Here is a 21,274-nt window from a genome sequence, read left to right on the forward strand (position 1 = left end):
CTGCGAATAGGTGAAGTTTTATTTAATATATTGTACGGTTCTCTGTATCATGAATGACCGGATCCTCAAAGCTCAAATCAGCTAATATAGAAGCACAACTTTGTTGTATTGGACTCCTTGTTCTAGCCTTTTACCCGGAAAGTCCTTTGAGACCAAACAGCACATCTCCAAAATCGGGTCTTTTCTTTGTCAAAACCACTTTTTCTTTTAAGAAAAATATAGAATTAATCTAATGTTGAAATGTTTCCAGCACAAGTGATAAAAATTTTATTTTTAAAAATTTCTACGTATCATAAATAATTTGATATTTATGTTAATCCTATTAAGCTTTGAAATTTACCCCATTGTATGTTTACTTGTCTAATCTCTTAAATTTGTAGATATTGCAAACATTACCAAAGTTTTAAATTGATGACAAATAACCCAAATTATTTTCCACATTTATTTTTCCATTGAAATAATTTCAGATAGCCAAGTATTTGCTGAAGAAGTAGAACCTACGGGAGCTGTACCAATGGAACTGTCATTGGAACGCTACCGTTATGCTGCTTTACCAAACAAATTTAAGGACAACTCTACTAATGAAGATAAAAGATTACAACCAAGGGTTTCATTAAAATTATTTGCAGGCTCACAGTTACTTGTCAATGTAAGTACTATACAATAGTGTGAAAACTTTGTAATCGTTTTTTTTTTTTTTTTTAATTTATCCTTTAACATGAGAATTTTGTATATTTTAGTTGTAAGGAGTATTTTTGCTATAAGTCACATGACATTTTCATATGAAATATGATTAAGCACCATATAAGGACCTCTCACTTTTCTAGTTCTTTTGCCTTATAACAAAAATTATAACACTAGTACTGTATACTGTTGAGAGAGGTTTTACTAGTGTTCTTGACTATTCCCTTTTGAAGATAATTTCATATCATGGAAACATGCTGCTTTACTTTAGGAGGGCATTTTGGACCAAGTTATTTTATTAATATTTTTAATTGAATTTAATTAAAGTTCCAGTCCAGCTTGAGGAAGAGAGGGAAACCTCTTGAAATGCATAGCTGTAAACTGTTTCTTTTTACCTAAATTGTAAACTTTATATTAGATACTTGATTGGTGACTTATCCTGAATTTGTCCAACAACCTTGAAGAATGACTTTTGCTCAATTACTAGCAGAACTCAGTAATCTAGAAAAAATCATCTGAGCTATAGAGAAGATAAAATATGAAATTAATGCTACTGAGGCAGCCATTTTATTTAATGAAACGGGCCTTAAAGAGCGTCTACTACCTTAATATTATTTATTATTATTATTATTTTTATCAATATTATCATCTAAGCTTCAACCCTAGTTGGAAAAGCAGGATGCTATAGGCCTAAGGGCTCCAACATGGAAAATAACCTTGTGAGGAAAGCAAATACGAAACAGACAGAATATTGTGCCTGACTGTACCATCAAGCAAGATAGCCCTAACCCAAGAAAGTGCGAGACTATGGTACAGAGGCTATAGCACTACCCAAGACTAGAGAACAGTGGTTAGATTTTGGAGTGCCCTCCTAGAAGAGCTGCTTACTATACCTTGAGAGTCTCTTTTATCCTTACCAAGAGGAAGTAAGCCACTGAAAAATTACTGTGCAGTAGTTAACCCCTTGAGCAAAGAATTGTTTGGTAATCTCAGTGTTGGAAGGTGTATGAGGGCAGAGGAGAATGTGTAAAGAATAGACCAGACTATTCAGTGTATGTGTAGGCAAGGGAAATATGAGCCGTAACCAAAGAGGGATCCAATGTACATTAGTACTATCTGGCCAGCCAAAGACCCAATAAATCTCAAGTGGTAGTATCTCAACAGGTGACTGGTGCCTTGGCCAACGCACTACCTGCTTTACCGAAACGTAAAGAAAATCTTTGTTTCTGTTGACACAAGAATTCTGCTATGATATATAATTACAAGGCATACGATGAACAAAACACGTATCTTCTGATGACAAAAGAAACTTATTTCTGCCCCCGAGAGAAATCTTACATGCGACGCTATGAACTGGATAATGCCACATTTTGGTATTTCAGGGGCTTGCAAATAGGAAATACGCAGTTCACTCTTACATGTCAAGTGCTGCTTAGAATGTCAAAAATTTAATTAGGGTAACTACTACTCGCAAAAACATTGAACAATACTACTGTAATATCATATATATATATATATATATATATATATATATATACATACACACACACATATATATATATATATATATATATATATATATATATATATATATATATATATATATATATATATATATATATACATACACATACGTACATACACACATATATATATTTATGTGTGCTCTCTTGTTGCTTTGGATTATTTTGGATTTATCATGCAATCTCCAGCCTCTTCTGCCTCTGGAAACTTGAGTATTTGTTCTTTACATTGTATAAATTTTAGCTCTTGTCTCACAGTGAAATTAAGTCAATTTAAGTTAACTTAGTGGTAGAGCTGTTGCTTGAACCAGAGGCGTCGTGGGCTCTGTCGTTCGTAACGCATGAGTTATTTAGTTAGCCAGAACGACTTTCCCGGTATAAATAGTATAAATAATAATAGCTATTTAGTCTTCATTGCTAGGAGTTATTTATATTATGCCGATAGTATTTGTAATAGTTTCGGCGATTTAGGTAACCGAACCTTGCTTATGCTAGGCTTCCTAGCCTAGGCGTTTCAGTTTACTTTCATGCATGATATAATAGACATTCCTAGTGTTATTAAATTTAAATGAAGCTATTTAGGCAATTTGTACATGTGAGATATATTGATTGCATAATAAATTTCCTCTTCTAAGATAGTATACGAGAGAGTTTCGGTGATTTAGGTAGTCGATTCTCGCTGCCACTGGGCTACTAGCCTAGTGACTTTAGTATACTTTCATACATGTTCCCCGGTTACCCTCATGTATTGTTTTATCAATTCAGGCGGAGATAGATATCTCCTAGAATTATTATATAAAGTGATATTCGTCTCCAGCGGAGATTTAAGGGTAATCCCTCCTTCCCTCTGAGTGTAGCCTTAGGCTACAATCCTAGTTGGTCGTGCCTCGAGTTTTCATTCAGCCAGGACTAGGCTAGGGTTTTCTGTCCCTTCCCTTAACCGCAGATGGCAGGTTTTGGGTTTCGGTCAGAACCTCAGAATAGATAGTCTTGTGCCGGCAGCTGGCCGGCAGGGTAAATAGTCATTCCCTGTCTGATTACGCTGCCGGCATAGGATGCTAGACCTCCTTAGACCGCACCTGAAGGGGTTATATGATATTGCCACCTTCTCTCTGTGGTCTAGTAGACTAGTCCTGTGCTTGCAGACCTTAGGCTGTAGAATAGACATTCTTCTGCCGCCTGGGATGGCACCGGCACTGGATCTCTGTTTCTCTCTTGTTTAGGGTGGCGGCAAGATTGCTGCGGGCCCCTTAACTGTATTGATAGACCCTAGGCTGGAGAATAGATATTCTCCTGCCGCCTAGGATGGCGCCGATACCGGAACAGAGTTTCTTTAGGGAGTGGTAGGACCGGCAACCCTACCGGCTCCTTCCACACCTCATACAGGACCCTTTTTCCTCCCCCCTCTGTCCTTTAGTGACGGCCTAGCCATCGCAACCCTTTGGCCGTCGTCCTACAATCTCACTGCTTGCCGGCAGGTTGTAGTGCCGGCTCAGGCTTCTGCTTGTTGTGGCCTAGTCGCTCAGCTTTCCCTTATGGACGCAAGGCTCCGGGAGAGCTGTGCCGGTGGAGGATCCCTTTACTGTAGAGTGTTCTCCAGTCCTCTCTTGGACTGCCATTCACAAACCTGTGGCCAGCAGAGACCGGCAATGGTTGTGGATGGATGGAAGCCTGAACAATACATTCTCCCCTTCCATTCAAACCCTCATTCTGGAGGAAGGCAGTAAGACAGAGCTCTTACATCATCCTTCACTCCTTGCTTTTTCTCTGTCGGCTAGTGCCGCCGGGTACTAACCTAACCGGCAGCTGCCGGCCACTGTCCTACCCAGCAAGGTGCTGGCTGGACTTGTGCGCTGGCAGCCAACGAGCTGCCGGCACAACTGACTTGGCCGGCAAGGGCCGGCTAGGTTCAGACTGCCGGCCACTACTCTGACCGACAAGATGCCGGCTGAACTAGTGCACCGACACCCGGCAATCGGCGGGCTGCTGGCAACCATTGCCGGCTGAACTGTGCCCCAGGTGCTAGCCTTGCCGGCAACCTGCCGGCTAGAACTACAGTATATGACTATACAGTAGCCAGTATATTTGCAGTATAGATCATACTGCAAACGGAAAACTATAGTATAAAGTATACAGTAGTTAAATTTGTGTCCATGCGCAGTCTATTGTTGAGACCATACTATATAAGGAAAGGAATTTTCTTTCCATATACTGATAGATGATCAGTTACAAATGACCCTTATTTTTAAACCTTTTGGAAGTTGGTGTTAAGTTACCCTTATCTATCCTTACAGGGTAGAACTCTTCCAATGGGCCTCCTGAATAGGATAACCCTAGGCTTTAATTTTGAGGGGTGTCACAGCAATTGGCTGAGCAGGAAACACATGTATGTGTCTTTCCTAATTCATTTCTAGCTTACCTATCGTAAGCTATATGCAATAGAATGCAAAAATATTATTAATAATATTTATATAGTTTATCAAGTGAGATGAACTACCATACACTCATTTTTTTTCCCTCTCTTTACAGCGTCTTCTGCAACGTCAGGAACAAGGACTAGCGCACTCCCACTGTTCCATCACCAAGGGACCTCTTAAGTATTGGGACCCCAGGTATGTAACGTTTGCAAAGCCTTGGTTATTGAGGCCTTTGATGACCCCAAGACAATGGAGTCAGGGATGCAGCACGGAGTACGCTGCGTAGATGGGTCCGTGGCTTCCAGAAGAACGCCACGGGGCCTTACCTTCTGAATGAGCGGATGCGGGCCTATCTGTTTCCTAAGGCGTCTGCGGATGCCATCATACCACAGCCTCACCCTGAGATCCCTTGCGTCCAGATTTCTGTAGATACGGATATCTCGGATGCAATGAAGGACATTCATCTAGACGAGAGGATGTCAGAGGTGTCAGAATACACTGAGAAGGACCCTGTTGTAGAAGGTCAGGAAGAGGAGTCTACCTTGGCTCCTGAAACCGAAGAGGATGAAGTCGAATCGGTTTCTGTTTCATCGGTTCCAGCCCCAGAACCAGTGCCCTCTACATCCTCTACTCCTCCATCTGATGATATTGGGAAGACTCTGTCTACTCTCATGTCAATGATGGAGAGGTTTCAGAAGCAGAGTGAAGAAAGGGAAGCTGCATTGAGGAAGGAGATACTTCAGCTTGCAGCGTCCCGTGGGTCTCACATGAGACTCAATGTGAAGGACCTTCCTTCATGTTCTGACGTAAACCCATGGAGGCATGCAGAGTACATGCCAATCACAAACAGGAAGGTATTCATTTCAGAAAAGCTGGGATCCGTCCTCATCAAAGATGTCGACTTTTGGCCAAGCTTTGAGCCTTTTCCAGACTGCTTCGTCCGTCTGAAGGCAGAACCTGTGTCTAAAGAGGAGACAGAGCCGAAAGACGTCATAGTTCTTGACCATGGAAAAGCTCAGGCTTTAATGGCTAGCAGTTTGAAGAACAGGGGCTTCACTAACTTTAAGGTGCCAGCCCTGAGTAAGAAACACCCTTCCTTTCTTGCTCCAGCTACACATGGCCTTTCCCTTTACGTAAAAAGGGTTCAAGGCAGTGATGAAGGCAGAAGAAGTAGAGAAACTTTGTCCTACACTTGAGGAGTGTAGACCCTTATCCCTAGCTCTGCCTGCAGACTATAAGGACTGGAAGGAAATACACCTTACCTTCTCAGTCAGGAAGTTGGAGGCGGATATTGCTGGATACCAGTTCAGTGAGAACCTCCCTAAGTTGTCTGATTTTCTCTTGCGCAGAGAGCAAGAGACAAAAGAAAGGCTTTCCGCATCTCTATCCCTCCAGACTACCATGGAGGCAATGGCAAGCAACCATAGAACCCCAGATATGTTTATGGTCATGGCCAAGTCACACTTGGCAACACTAGTCAAGGACCTGTATGGCTTCGTTAGGGCCAGAAGGGCTTTTAGGGAGTTCGTGTTTGCTTCAGCTGCGGTGAAGCACGAACCCAGGAAGCTGATATCTTCCAATATCTGGGGGAAAGGACCTCTTCCCGAGCGAAGTGGTCAAGGAAATAGTCGACAAGGCTGCCACGGAGAACAGGAATCTTCTCCAAAAGTGGGGTATGTCGTCTAAAAGGAAGTTTTCCCCGGATGAGGGTCCCCATCCAAAAAGGGAGACAAAAGAGGCCAAGGTTGCCCTCTCGCCCCACCAGACAACAACAACAATAACTTACCATGACCGCGGTGCCCCAGATGGTGGCACAACCCCAACCCACCTACCAGATGGTACCCCAGCAGGTGGTGACCCAGTCACCAGCCTTTACTCCCGCCTATGAGAGGCAGACCACTACCTTGTACCCTAAAGGTAGAGGGTCATGTAGAGGTTCCTTATAGAAGCCCCTCAAGAGGAAGAGGAGGTAGGGGAGGGTGCGGTCAAGGAGGCAAGTCCTTCGGAGAACCGAAGCAATGAGATGCTTCCGGTAGGAGGAAGACTCCATTCATTTCGGGATTGCTGGACCTTCGATCCCTGGGCCCACAGCCTGATCAAGGACGGACTAGGCTGGAGCTGGAAGACAGCTCCACATCATTTCCTCAATTCTTCCAACACTCCACCCCCTTTCTGGAAGAATATACCCGAGAACTCTTGAGCAAACGGGTAATAAGGAGGGCAAAGTCCATCAAATTCCAAGGAAGGCTGTTTTGTGTTCCCAAGAAGGATTCAGAGTCATTCTGGACTTGTCCCACTCAACAAGTTCATAGTAAACTACAAGTTCAGGATGCTGACCCTTCAACACAAATTACCCTGCTGCCAAAGCGGGCGTACACAGTCTCCATAGACATGGCAGACGCCTATTGGCACATTCCAATCAATCGCCAACTTTCCTCCTACCTAGGATTCAGGCTACAGAAGAAGAAGCACGTCTTCAGAGCCATGCCCTTCGGACTAAACATAGCCCCAAGGTTCTTTACAAAGCTTGCAAATGCAGTTGTTCAACAAATATGCCTAGAAGGTGTCCAGGTGGTAGCCTACCTGGATGACTGGCTGGTGTGGGCAGCATTAGAGACGGAATGCATGCAAGCATCCAAGAAAGTGATCCAGTTCCTGGAACATCTGGGATTCAAGATCAACATCAAAAAGTCTCGACTATCTCCAGCTCAGGAGTTTCAATGACTTGGAATACATTGGAACTTACAGTCACACCGCCTCCATTCCATCAAAGAAGAGGAGAGAGATAGTGGGATCTGTCAAGAGACTTCTGAAATCCGATTGGATATCAAGACGCCAACAGGAGAGAGTGCTGGGCTCCCTTCAGTTTGCATCAGTGACAGACCCGGTGCTAAGAGCACAGTTGAAGGATGCCTCAGGAGTCTGGAGAAGATACGCATCACACGCTCGAAGAGATCTAAGAAGACCGATACCGACTCGACTACGATCACTACTCAAGCCATGGTCGAAGGCCAAGAACCTGAAGAGGTCGGTGCCTTTGCAAGCACCTCCACTTTTGGTCATCATCCACACGGACGCATCAAAGGAAGGATGGGGAGGTCACTCTCACCAACGGAAAGTCCAAGGGACTTGGTCCTCTCTATTCAAGACCTTTTATATCAACATTTTGGATGCTATGGCAGTTTTTCTCACGCTGAAGAAATTGTCCCCTCGCCATTCAGTCCACATCAGACTGATTCTGGACAGCGAGGTGATAATGAGATGTTTGAATCGTCAAGATTCGAGATCACCTCAAATCAACCATGTGATGTTTGCCATCTTCCGTTTGGCGGAAAAGAAGAGATGGCACTTATCAGCAGTTCACCTTCAAGGGTTCCGCAATGTGACGGCAGACGCTCTATCCAGGCTCATGCCGATAGGGTCAGAATGGTCCCTAGACGCAGGATCATTCTCCTTCATCTTACGTCAAGTCCCAGAACTGCAGATCGGCCTCTTCGCGACGAGCGACAAGAAGAAGCTACCTCGTTATGTGGCCCCATACGAGGACCCTCTTGCGGAAGCGGTGGACGCCATGTCCCTCGATTGGAACAGATGGACCAGGATTTACCTGTTCCCTCCAACCAACCTTCTGTTGAAAGTCCTCACCCTAGTGGCTCCCAAGTGGCCCATGAGCAACTGGTTCCCTCTGGTATTGGAATTGCAGCTGAGGCTGATCCCTCTGCCGGACCCAGTTTTGACTCAACAAGTACAGAAGTCGACTGTCTTCGCTTCATTATAGAAAACCCAAGACCTTTATCTCATGATTTTCTCTCCCTAACAGTTAAGAAAAGGCTTGGGATCTCGAAAGATAGTATAGATTTCTTAGAAGAATATAAGTCTAAATCTACCAGAAGGCAATATGAGTCGTCTTAGAAGAAATGGGTTGCTTTTGTCAAGGTAAGAAGACCAAAAGAGATCTCAACAGATTTCTGTTTATCCTTCTTTATTCATCTTCATGAACAAGGAAACTTGTTCATATATACTGTATGTATGTATGTATATATACAGTGGAACACTACATCCGAATTTTCCAACATCCGAAGTAAAATTCAAGCAATTTTTCGACTCTACACCCGAATTTTATTTCGACACACGAAGTAAGCAATTTTCGTCGTACCGGTTGTATCCGAATTTTTCGACACGCGAAGTACAATTCGAACACGTTCCTACTCTACACCCGAATTTTTTTTCGAAACCCGAAGTAAACAATACCCGTACGCGTAGATGGTACTCATAGCGCCGGATGTATTTTTTATTTCCGCCGATAGAAGGCAGCACTTCGACCTCGGAGGGACCCTCAGTTAGCGTGGCTTGGGTCATTCCTCTGTTCTCGTCGGCTTCGTGTGGTTGTGCCCTGTGCGTTCTGCTATTAACTGTATTTTAATCGTGATTTTTTACATACATCCTTTTACGGTTTCTTACGTAAAGCATGGGTCCTAAAAGGCTTAGTTTCGCAAGTGGTAGTGGTAGTGGTGAGAAAAGGAAGAAGGAAATGCTTTCTTTAGAGAAGTGAAGCAAGAAATTATTGAAAAGCATGAGTGAACTTGCAAAAGAATATGGCCGAAATATGTCGACGATCTCGACAATCTTGAAACAGAAAGAAGCCATTAAAGCAGTGAAACCTTCTAAGGGGACACCATCATTTCAAAATGTCGTAGCCCTGTCATAGAAGAGATGGAACGACTTCTGCTAATCTGGATCAAGGACAGAGATATTGTTGGCGACACCATCACCGAAACTATCATCTGCGAGAAGGCGCACGCCATCTTCACTGACTTGAAGGAGGCGAGCTCTGGGGGTGATGCTGGGGAGAGTTCAACCGAACGTTCCTCAGACGATTTCAAGGCATCTCGTGGCTGGTTTGAAAAATTTAAGAATGGCTGCAGCTGACTTTGTTAAGAGCTTTGAAAGGACCGTGCAGGAAGAAGGCTACGTAGAGCAGCAGGCGTTCAATTGTGATGAAACCGGGCTGTTTTGGAAGAAGATGCCCAGTCGAACCTACATCACCGCCGAAGAGAAGAAATTGCCTGGGCATAAGGCAATGAAGGATCGGTTGACTCTTGCCCTATGTGCCAACGCTAGTGGGGACTTTAAAGTCAAGCCCTTACTGGTTTACCATTCTGAGAACCCTAGGGCCTTTAAGGCACAGAATGTGGATAAGGACCAGCTTCATGTTTTCTGGCCATCCAACTCGAAGGCCTGGGTCACTAGGCAGTTCTTTGTCCAATGGGTTGACCAAGTGTTCGGTCCTTTTGTGAAGAAGTATCTTCATGAGCAGAAATTGCCTTTAAAGTGCCTGGTATGCCTTGACAATGCACCCGCTCACCCCCCCCCGGACTTGAAGATGATATCTTCGAAGAATTCAAGTTCATGAAAGTGCTGTATCTTCCACCGAATACCACCTATATCCTCCAGCCCATGGACCAGCAAGTCATCTCGAACTTCAAGAAGCTCTACACCAAGCACCTATTCAAGCAGTGCTTTAATGTCATGCAAAGCACAAACTTAACTTTGCGTGAATTTTGGAAAAGCCACTTTAACATCGTGCACTGCTTGAAGATCATAGATCAGGCTTGGGTGGGATTAACTCGACGAACCCTCAATTCTGCCTGGAAGAAGCTGTGGCCTGATGCAGTTTCTCCCCGAGATTTCGAGGGTTTTGACCCCGAACCTGATACCGTGGTGGGTGCAGCGGAAGACGTAGAGGAAATCGTCTCCCTTGGCAAGTCCATGTGTCTGGAGGTCGACGCAGATGACATCACGGAACTCGTCGCCGAACGTCACGACGAACTTACTACAGAGGAGCTCAAGGAACTCCATGCTATGTCTGAGCACATGAGTGATGACGAGGAAGGGATCGAGGAGGTAGAACATGTGTTAAGTTCGGCGAAAATAAAAAAAATGTTAGGAAAACATCAAGACGTGGTCGACTTCATCGACAAATACCATCCAAAAAAATTGCAGGTTTGTCGTGTAGTTGCGCAGTTCGATGATGTTTGCCTAACTTATTTTCGAAACATTCTGAAAAGCCGTACCAAGCAACTTTCCATCGATAGCTTCTTTAAAACAACTACGAAGCGAACTCGTGATGAAGAGGAAGGAAGTGGTTCAAAGAAAACGGCAAAGAGTGAAGAGAAAAAAATTCAATCAATTTTAAGTGTAGAGAGTGAAAGTGATTAAAATTAATCATCAAAAAGAAAAAAAGAAAATGTAAAATAAAATATAAAATATAAAAATAAAATTAAATAAATAAGCTAAGTTAGGTTAAAGTTCACTTAGTGTAAGTTAGAATAAGTTACGGTAGTGTACGTTTATCATAGTCACCCTCTCTTCCTCCTCGCCGCCCGTCCGTCTCCCTCTGCGTAGCAAGACCGACACCTGCGCTGGACTTTCTAAGGTAAAGTGACGCTAAAAACCCGTTTCTTATTTATTATTTCTTGATGATTATTCTTTTTTACATGTCTATCTAATTTAGAGTGCATATTGTCATGTGTAATTATGTGTAGTAGTTTATTAAGGAGTTATCATAGGTTTTTGGGCTCAACCACGGATTAATCCTATTTCAATGTATTCTTGTGGGAAAATTCGTTTCTACATCTGAACATTTTCTACACCCGATGTCGGTTGTGGAACGGATTAAATTCGTATGTAGAGGTACCACTGTATATATATATATATATATTTATATTTATATATTATATATTTATGCATATATACATATACATACATATATATATATATATGTGATATATATATATATATATATATATATATATATATATATCATATATATATATATATATATATATATATATATATATATATATATATATATATATATATATACATATATATATACTGTATATACTGTATATATATATATATGTATGTATGTGTATATATATATATATATATATATATATATATATATATATATATATATATATATATATAATTTATATAAAGCATGAAATAATATTAATGTTGAGAAAATAAGGATAGAGATAAAAAGTAAATCTTGTCGATTATTCTCATGTTTACAGCCATTAGGGTTACAAATGCACTTGTGCATGTCAAATTCTGCGTAGGATGTCAATAAATGGAAATAATTACAGTAGACAATACTAATATGAAATATATTATATTTGTTCCAGTGCAAATACAAGCCTTCCACTATTTATATTGGGTATATTGTTATGGGCAAAGCCGAACTAGCCATGACAATTTTTAAGTGAGCAATAACTATCTCACCAACTAGTAAGTGGGTGGGGGTGTGGATGCCCGGCTACCACATCTCACTCACACACGTAGGTTGAGTAACCATTTTGCTTTCTTGGCTCGGTAGACACGGACATACTGCCCGCACTCTCCTGATTTTGACAGGCTTTGATAGTTTTACAGTTAAATTTTTTTTTTTCATATATATGAAAACATTCATGCATGTTTTTATATATAGGTATGCAATTTGTATTACAGTGCTATTTGTGTCACAGTGATCTCGCCACAAGGGAGTCCTCATTGTGTTGATACTACTACTCCCTTACCAGCAGCCCTCCCTTTAATGTGGATGGCCAGCAGTTCCTCTGGGGGGATGTTCCACCTTTCCTGCTCGTGGATCAGGTTTCGCTCCCTATTAGTTTCTTCAGTTCTCAAGTTAAATTTATTAACTGCTTGTTATTTAACTTTTTCAGTGGTTTTATGATTTTTATTCATCATAACATTCTTCTCCTCAGATAATGATGCCGTTCTTCGCTTGGCTAAAAACAGACGAGGTAGATGCAGATCCGGTTGTTCTTGTAGAATCAACCTCTCTGGTCTGTCTGGGGCTGCTTGCTGGTTACGAGGTAGCACTCAATGCCAACCTTCAACTTGAACAAGGCTTGTTTAAAGGAATCAGAGAGAGCTATCAGTAGGTTTGCCTCCAAGGGTTGGAGAACTTTCCCTTTTGAGGGAGAGTTAACCTCCCTGGGTGTTGGGCTGCTCTCCCTTCCGAGGACGAGCTTCCCTTCATCAGCTGCCAAGCAACCTTTCCTCTTTTAGGGAGAATTGCTGACAGCTCGACGAAGAATTGCAGTTGCTATCTCATCGCCGAAGACTGTGCTTCTCCCACTTGGGCTGAGGAAAAGCAAATTCCATGGCAAGGTTCTCCTTCAGGAGGACTTCTCTCTCGTCCACGAGAGAGATTATTTAGTGCCCTACTCGGGGAAAACTAGTTCTAGGTGATGTCTTCCTTCAAGAGAACATTGATTTTGTTCACAAGAAAAAGCTTGTTCAGCTTTGTGTGATGGAACAGACTCCCTCTCTGGAAGTTCCTGCTAGACGTTCCCCTTTAGGGGTCCGTCGTGAGGAAGAGTTTCTGACCCGTCTTCTCCCTGGGCTTTCTCCTTCCCCTGTGGTAGGAGATGCCCTTTTGAACCTTCGGGTTGTTGCAGGGGCTGCAGCCTGCCGGTCTGACCTTGGTGTTCTGGCCGACGCCGAAGACGTTGCTTCTCCTCCAGGGGAGGTAGGAGAGCAAAGTCCTAGGCATGTTTTACATCTCTCTTTCGCGAGAGAAAACCACTTTTGGTCAGCGGTCTCCTTACACTTACGCTTCTCCCCCAAGGCGAGGTTAGTGCTTTGTCCGAAGCGTTTTTTTCCTTGGGAGAACAAACCTCCCCCTGGCGAGGAAGCTCTTGAGCTTGAGCAGTCTCCCTCTCAAAGGAGCCTGCTGGTCGTTCCTCTCCGCAGGTCCAGACTTTTTGTCATCCTTGTCCAACTTGGGCACTCTCCTCCTAGAGCTGTCAGGAGGCGCCCTTTTGAACCTCATGGTTTTGGTCACGTTGACCCCTGGGGGTCTCAAAATCAACACGCTGGGGGTCTGCGTGGTCAGGAGCCTTTGGACTCCCGATGCCGAGAGTATGTGAGCTTTTGCAACCCGGAACCTTCGGGTTCCTGTGACATTGAGCCTTTGGGCTCTCTTGCCACCGGAGGACCTTCGGATCCTTGTCGCGTTGAACCTTTGGATTCTCGCGGCATGAAACCCCCTGGTTCCCGTTGCGTTGGTAACGTTGTACCGGTTGGCATTTGTTATCACAGCACACTGAGGCGCAGGTTTCACATGACAGGGAGGTTTCGATCTTCTGTTGCACAGCTCCCCTGGCATCTCGCAACCCCAGTTACACTGGGCCTTAGGGCTCTCGTGCTGCCTGCTACGTTGAGCCTTTGAGCTCTCATAGTAGGAAAGCTTTGGTTCCCCGTTGCGTTGATCCTTCAGGATTACACAACCCCGGTTTCGTTGAGCCCCCGGGCTCTCAGGCAGCGAGTTAAGTTGAGCCTTCAGGCTCTCGTAACAATGAGAAGATTTTGGTTCCCCTTCGCGTTGAGCCTTCTGGGTCTCGTGACTTATGCATTGGGCTTGCTCGACTCCGGGCCACCAAGCCTTCGGGTTCAGGTTACATGGAGCCTTCTGGCTCTCGTATTCTGGGACCTTTGGGTTCCAGTTGTTTGAGCTCTTGGGTTCCCGGAATTCCGGTTACGTTGAATGGACTCTCTTGACCGCCGTTATGCCAAGTCTGTCGACTCACTTAACAGAGAATCTTCAGATTCTCGTCGCGTGAACCCTTTGGGTTTTCGTACTTGCTTTGGCTTTGGCCAAGAGAGTTAGTGAGTTGCATGATCTATCTTCTGATGTCTCCTACTCTAGGGGATTGGGAGAAGTAATTTTCAGCTTTGTCCCCGAGTTCATAGCTAAGACTCAAAATCCGGGTGTTCTGTACCCTAGGTTCAGCCCATTCCGGATAGAAAGTCTTCGTTCTGTAACCAAAAAGCCAGGCCAACTGGGACTTCGCCCAGTGAGGAGTCTGAGGCAATACCTTAAAAGAACGGCAGCAGCTCACCCCCGTGTGTCAGCACTGTTTGCCAGCACAGGGAAGGTCAAGAGGAGGGTCACAAAGAATACCTCTTCCTCCTGGATACGGAAGGTAATTGAGTTTCCTCTCAATCCATACCCTCCTCCTTCCAAACGACCCAGAGCTTATGACGTCAGGGGCATTGCAACATCCCTGGTGTTCAAAGAGAACTACTCCGTGGCGCAGTACTGCAAGAGATCATCCACTACCTGCAAGACATAACCCATAGAAACCTGGACACGTTCCCCATAGTCCTGTGGTGGCTGCACGACAAGTAATCTAAAACACCTCAATTTCCTTGATGGACAAGCAGCAGAGGGTTGAGGGCTGAGGTTACGCGGGGTAGTCTGGGGTGAATGAGTAGAATGACTGGCTCTTTCTACCTTTCACCTTCTCCTCCCTGGGGAAAACAGCACTATGGTTCCTCTGTACACACTTACCTCACTTCTGTAGGTAAAACTCATTTCACTTGTGTAGCCTAAGTATAGAAATAATTTGTTGCATCCCCAATACCTCCTTGAGGGAGGTTATTGGTTGAAGTCTAAGGAATCTCGGATTTATATTCGAGTTCCTACAATATAGACCAGCCGCATTGCTAGTTTCACGAACACACTTCTTTAGGCCGCTGATAGTGCTTGCCCCTAATAGGGCCTAGCACGAGAATTCAGCGAGGGTAGGTCTCCTACTACTACAGTCTTACCGAAGTAGAGAAAACCCCGGTTCAGATACCATACCCAGTTGGTAAAGGACTTCCTCCCTCCTAAGAGTTAGTCTGCCCAATATAAATAGTGGAAGGTTTGTATTTTGCTGGAACAAATGACAAATTTGTAATAATTTGTATTTTTCCTAGCATACAAACATTCCACTATTTATATACTGTACATTGTCCCGCCACCCTATCCCCAGAAGTCCTGCCAGTAAGCAAAGTGGTTACTCAACTTACATGTGTGAGTGAAGTGGGGGTTACCGGGCTACCCCACCCCCACCTGCTGATTAGTGGGTGCGGTAGTTATCCCTCACTTGGAAATTATTATGGCTAGTTGAGCTTTGCCAAAAACAATATACCCAATATAAATAGTAGAATGTCTGTATGCTAGTAAAAATATAAATTATTACAAGTTTGTTATATCTATGACATGAAAATGACATTTTGTAGAAATAGTAGTTGAGAAAATAAGGAATGAAATAAAAAAAAAAAATCTTGCCATCTATCATCATGTTTGTAGCTATCAAATATTGAAAAACTTTCTTAGGTTGTAGGTTGGCCAAGGTACCAGCCACATGGTGAGATACTACCGCTGGAGTTATTGGGTCTTTTGACTGGCCAGATAGTACTACATTGGATCCCTCTGGTTACGGCCAATTTTTTGTTTGCGCACACATATACCAAATAGTCTGGCCTATTCTTTACACACTCTCCTCTTTGCTCATACACCTGATGACAACACTTATATAACTGAAAAATTCTTTTTCACTCAAGGAGTTAACTACTGCACTGTAATTTTTCAGTGGCTACTTACCTCTTGGTAAGGGTAGAAGAGAGACTTTAGCTATGGCAAGCAACTCTTTTAGCAGGACACTCCAAAATCAAACCATTGTTCTCTATTCTTGGGTAGTGCCATAGCCTCTGTACCATGGTCTTCATCTGTCTGGGGTCAGAGTTCTCTTGCTTGAGAGAGAGAGTCTTATTTTAACTGTAATGTATATTTTATACTTTACATCAGCATCATATATTACTATTCTATCTATTTACCAAGGCACTTCCCCCAATTTTGGGGGGTAGCTGACATCAAACAATTGAACAAAGGGGGAACTTTCATCTCTGCTCCTCCCAGCCTGACGAGGGATTCAGCTGAGTTTGGCTGGTACTGTTAGGGGGTCACAGCCCACCCTCCCTCGTTATCCACCCCAGATGAAGTTTCATATGCTGAATCCCCTACTGCTTCTACCTCCGTGGACATCCAAGGGCCTACCGAAACTGCGTCACAATCGCTCGCCATTCATTCCTATTTCTATAACGTTCTCTTGCCTCTCTCACATCTATCCTCCCATCACCCAGAGCTTTCTTCACTCCATCCATCCACCCAAATCTTGGCCTTCCTCTTGTACTTCTCCCATCAACTCTTGCATTCATCAACTTCTTTAGCAGACAGCCACTTTTCATTCTCTCAGCATGGCTAAACCACCTCAACACATTCATATCCACTGTAGCTGCTAAATCATTTCTTATACCCGAATCACCCTCACTACTACGTTCTTAACCCTATCTAATCAAGATACATCAGCCATAATCCTCAGACACTTCATCTCAGACACATTCAGTTTCTGTCTCTCCATCACTTTCATTCCCCACAACTCTGATCCATACATCACAGTTGGTTCAATCACTTTCTCATAAAGAAATCTCTTTACATTCATTCCCAACACTATTTTTTACCACTCCCTTCACTGCCCCCAACACTTTGCATCCTACATTCACTCTCTGACGTACATCTGCTTCCACTCCACCATTTGCGGCAACAACAGACCCCAAGTACTGAAACTGATCTACTTCCTCAAGTAACTCACCATTCAACATGACATTCAACCTCGCACCACCCTCCCTTCTCGTGCATCTCATAACCTTACTCTTACCCATATTAACTCTCAACTTCCTTTTCTCACATATTCTTCCAAACTCTGTCACTAATCAACCAAGCTTCTCTTCCGAGTCTGCAACCAGTACAGTATCATCTGCAAACAACAACTGATTTACCTCCCATTCATGATCACTCTTGTCTATCAGTTTCAATTCTCGACCAAGCACTCAAGCATTCACTTTTCTCACCACTCCATCACCAAACAAGTTGAATAACCATGGCGACATCACACATCCCTGTCTTAACCACACACTCATAGGAAACCACTCGCTCACATAATTTCCTATCCTAAACCATGCTTTACTAGCTTTGTAGAAACTTTTAACTGCTTGCAACAACTTTCCACCAATTCCATATAACCTCATCACATTCCACATCACTTCCCTATCAACTCTATCATATGCTTTCTCCAGATCCATAAATGCAACATACACCTTGCCTTTTGCTAAATATTTCTCGCATATCTGCCTAACTGTAAAAATCTGATTCATACATCCCCTACCTCTTCTAAAACCACAGGCAGTCTAATCTATGTTTCTTTATTTCCTTTCCTCTATAGGCTATTTTCCTTGTTGGGGCTCTTTGGCTTATATCATCCTGCTTTTCCAACAAGGGTTGTAGCTAAGCTAGTAATAATAATGATCTGTGAAATGCAAATAGATAATGTAGGAATTTAAATTTATAGAAAAAAAATAAGTGAAATATTTTCAGGTAGCTATTTATAGTATGGAGATAATATGGTGTTATTTTATATATAATTTGAGGGAATTCAACCAAGCAACATCTCTCAACAAGTTGCATGGTTGGTTTTTGGTGTGGCATCCTGTGTGGTAGGCAGAGGGAGAGTGCCAGCAGCGGGGCCGGGTATTATTGGCACAGATATGTCTGATTTGATTACATACTGTATGCCAATATAGAAGTACATTAAAGTAGCCCTTACATAATCACGAATAAAGACTAGAATCCCAAGTGTCTTAGTTGGTGGTGGGGTGAGATGTAAGGAGTGTTACGTCTCTAGCCTGCAGTTGCCTCATGTAGGAAATGTTGCCGTTGGCTAAAGAGAGTGATGTGATTAGGCATATTAACATAAAAGTTCACTGAAATAGGCTTTACACAATCATGAATAAAGGCTGGAATCCCAAAGTCTTTGTTGGTTGGCTGAAGAAAGGAGGAGGGGCTAAAATCAATGAGGGTAGGAGATATTTAAGTCAAATATCATTGTGTGGTATATGGTAGGACATATAAATGATTTTAACTGTATGGTTTGTATTTATAAATGCTGTATCCGGTACATCATAGTGTAATCTATCTGGCATGTATTGACATTCAGCAAATGTCATCATGGTGAAAGGGTGAGTGTATAAGTAATATTTGAATTTAATTGTCATCAGAAATTTTCTTTTTTATTAGATTGATTTTTAATTTACCTCATTATTATTTCATATTTTGACAAAAAAAACAAGATTTGTATGTTGAATTTATTATCACTTGTTAAGATTCTGATATTTCAATATATCTTTGCAGGAGAAGATGTCTTTGCAACGCGTTCTTAACAACTGGTATGGTGTAAATAAACAAATGTGGAGGCTTGTTTATCGGGCGTCTACTCATGGTTATTCAGCAGATGCATTTCATCGACATTGCGATGGCGTTGCACCAACTTATACTATTGTCATGGTGAGATAATTGGATTTTTTCAATGTCTCTCTGTTTGGCTAGATTAAATTTGATAAACTTCCATAGAGCACCATGTACTTTTAGTATGACATACTATTAATAATGTTATTTTTCTGTATTGAAAGTGTAAATATGTTTGGTATTCAGGAGAAATGTGTAAGTAGAGGTTGCAAGTCTGCTGATAGTTTATTTCCCCTTTTGTAACTAGTATTTACTGTTATTGCTTGATCTTACTTAAGTTGCCACTTCTCAAGGTTGAAATTTGAGAAACATTCTTGAACATGAAATATCCTAGAAAATTTTAAATATTTCATTATAAATCTAGATTTTTTCAGTAATATGTCATATTACATATTCTTACATAGTACTTGTGCTTTCAGGGCCAACATGGAGAAATCTGTGGTGGATTCAGTGATGTTCCATGGGGTAAAACTACAATGAAAGGTCGCTATGTTGCCTCAGACAAGGCGTTTTTGTTCACACTCGTCAACAGTCAGGATTGTCCTCCTACCAAATTTCCAGTTGTGAAGAAAATGTTTGCTATTTGTTACCATCCAGAGTAAGTGCTGCAGATAAATAGAAATTGCTCCATGTTTTTTTATAACTATACTAGTGTACATAATCTGTCAAAAATGACGGCTAACTATTTAGGTAGATATGCACACATGTAGGCTACCTGCACTCCCCACTCTTGAGGGTACGACTACTTCCTCTCCCCCCTATCCGAGAGACAAGAACTGAGCGTGATGGGAAATATATATATATATATATATATATATATATATATATATATTATACTGTATGGTTCTCTGATCTGGGCACTAATAAAATATATTATGCTATGACTTGTGACTGGGAATCAAACATATGATATATATACTACAACTGGCTAGTTAATCAACCTCTCAAATTCCAAATTACCTTGTTTGCTTTCACATTAAAACTGTTACACTTTACAACATTAATAAACGAATTTTGAAACCGGTAAATAACTCCCAGACAGCAATATATAAAGCACTGAATATCCAAAGGTCTCTTAAACACACTCAAAACCAAACTGGGTAATTACTCTTAAGTATTATTGAAACTTATTTAAACGCACGATGGTTCATATCAGGAATACGAGTAGAATATGGTCTTAAATAAACAGATTTTGAGCAAAGCGAAAAATCTATTTTTGGGTGTGATAGCCATGTCGTCCTGATGGAAGGGTTCCTATAGGTAGCCTTTCTAAGGGATATTTGCTACAGTGATACTCCCAGAGAAATAAACCGAAGGTGTCCAGAATTCTAACTCCTGGCGCGATTCATCCGTCATATAACTTTAAGGATGTCGCATAATATCAGGGGACGTATTTTTTAGATACGACACATAGCCATCTTCACCACGAATAGATTTAACTCTTTGAGGGGGAAGAGTGGCAAATGAAAGGGGAGATGTTATCTAGGTACCCGAATTTGCATTTAAGCTGGAATAGCCGCAGGTAGAGTAGTTTCGGTTGGGCTCATTTAAGAAAGAAAGAAGGGTGGGTCCATCAGGACGACATGGCTATCTCCCCCAAAAATAGATTTTTCGCTTTGCTCAAAATCCATTTTTTGGGCTCGGCCATGTCATCCTGATGGAAGCATACCAGAGAATTAACTTGAAAGTACTACAGTAGGGTCCCGAATTATGCGAGAATTTGGTCGATGAAAGGCCTCGTGTAATTGGAAATTCGTATATTTCGAAACACATCATGGCGGCAAACAGCAACCTACCCGTCAATTTTTTTTTCACTCCATTTCTAGCTTTCTAGCTATATATATACTGTATATACACTGTGTGTGTGTATGTGTATATATATATATATATATATATATATATATATATATATATATATATATATATATATATATATATACTGTAGCTTTTATCTTAACAATACTGTAAGAAATCCTTCTTATAGATTTTTTTTATAAAATACTGTACAAAATTTCTTTTATGGATAAATAAAACAATAAAAAGTTGTTAAAGTTTTGATAATTTTCTATGACTGTAGTATTTACTACTGTACTATGCATAGCTTACTGTTTTCAGTATTTTCCGAATGATGTACAGTGAACCCTCGTTTATCGCGGTAGATAGGTTCCAGACGCGGGCGCGATAGGTGAAAATCCGCGAAGTAGTGACAGCATATTTACCTATTTATTTAACATGTATATTCGGACTTTTAAAACCTTCCCTTGTACGTAGTACTGTTAACAAACCACCCTTTAATGTACAGAACACTTAATGCATGTACTACAGCACCCTAAACTAAAACAGGCACAAATATTAAAGGCGATTTTATATCATGTGTTTCCTAAACACCTAAAAAGCACGATAAAAAATGGCAACCAATGTTTTGTTTACGTTCATCTCTGATCATA

General features: G+C 42.0%; 1 protein-coding gene across 1 annotated transcript in view; it reads left to right on the plus strand.

The window, feature by feature from the left end:
* LOC137630232 (BTB/POZ domain-containing protein 9) overlaps positions 1-21,274 on the plus strand; it is a 155,385-nt gene that overhangs the window by 68,024 nt on the left and 66,087 nt on the right. Inside the window, exons 7-9 of the mRNA XM_068361690.1 lie at positions 468-649; positions 18,714-18,866; positions 19,247-19,425. Coding sequence (XP_068217791.1) covers positions 468-649; positions 18,714-18,866; positions 19,247-19,425 — 514 coding nt within the window. The remainder of the gene's footprint in view (positions 1-467; positions 650-18,713; positions 18,867-19,246; positions 19,426-21,274) is intronic.

Source organism: Palaemon carinicauda, chromosome 38 (assembly GCF_036898095.1).
Source record: "Palaemon carinicauda isolate YSFRI2023 chromosome 38, ASM3689809v2, whole genome shotgun sequence".
NCBI lineage: Eukaryota > Metazoa > Arthropoda > Malacostraca > Decapoda > Palaemonidae > Palaemon > Palaemon carinicauda.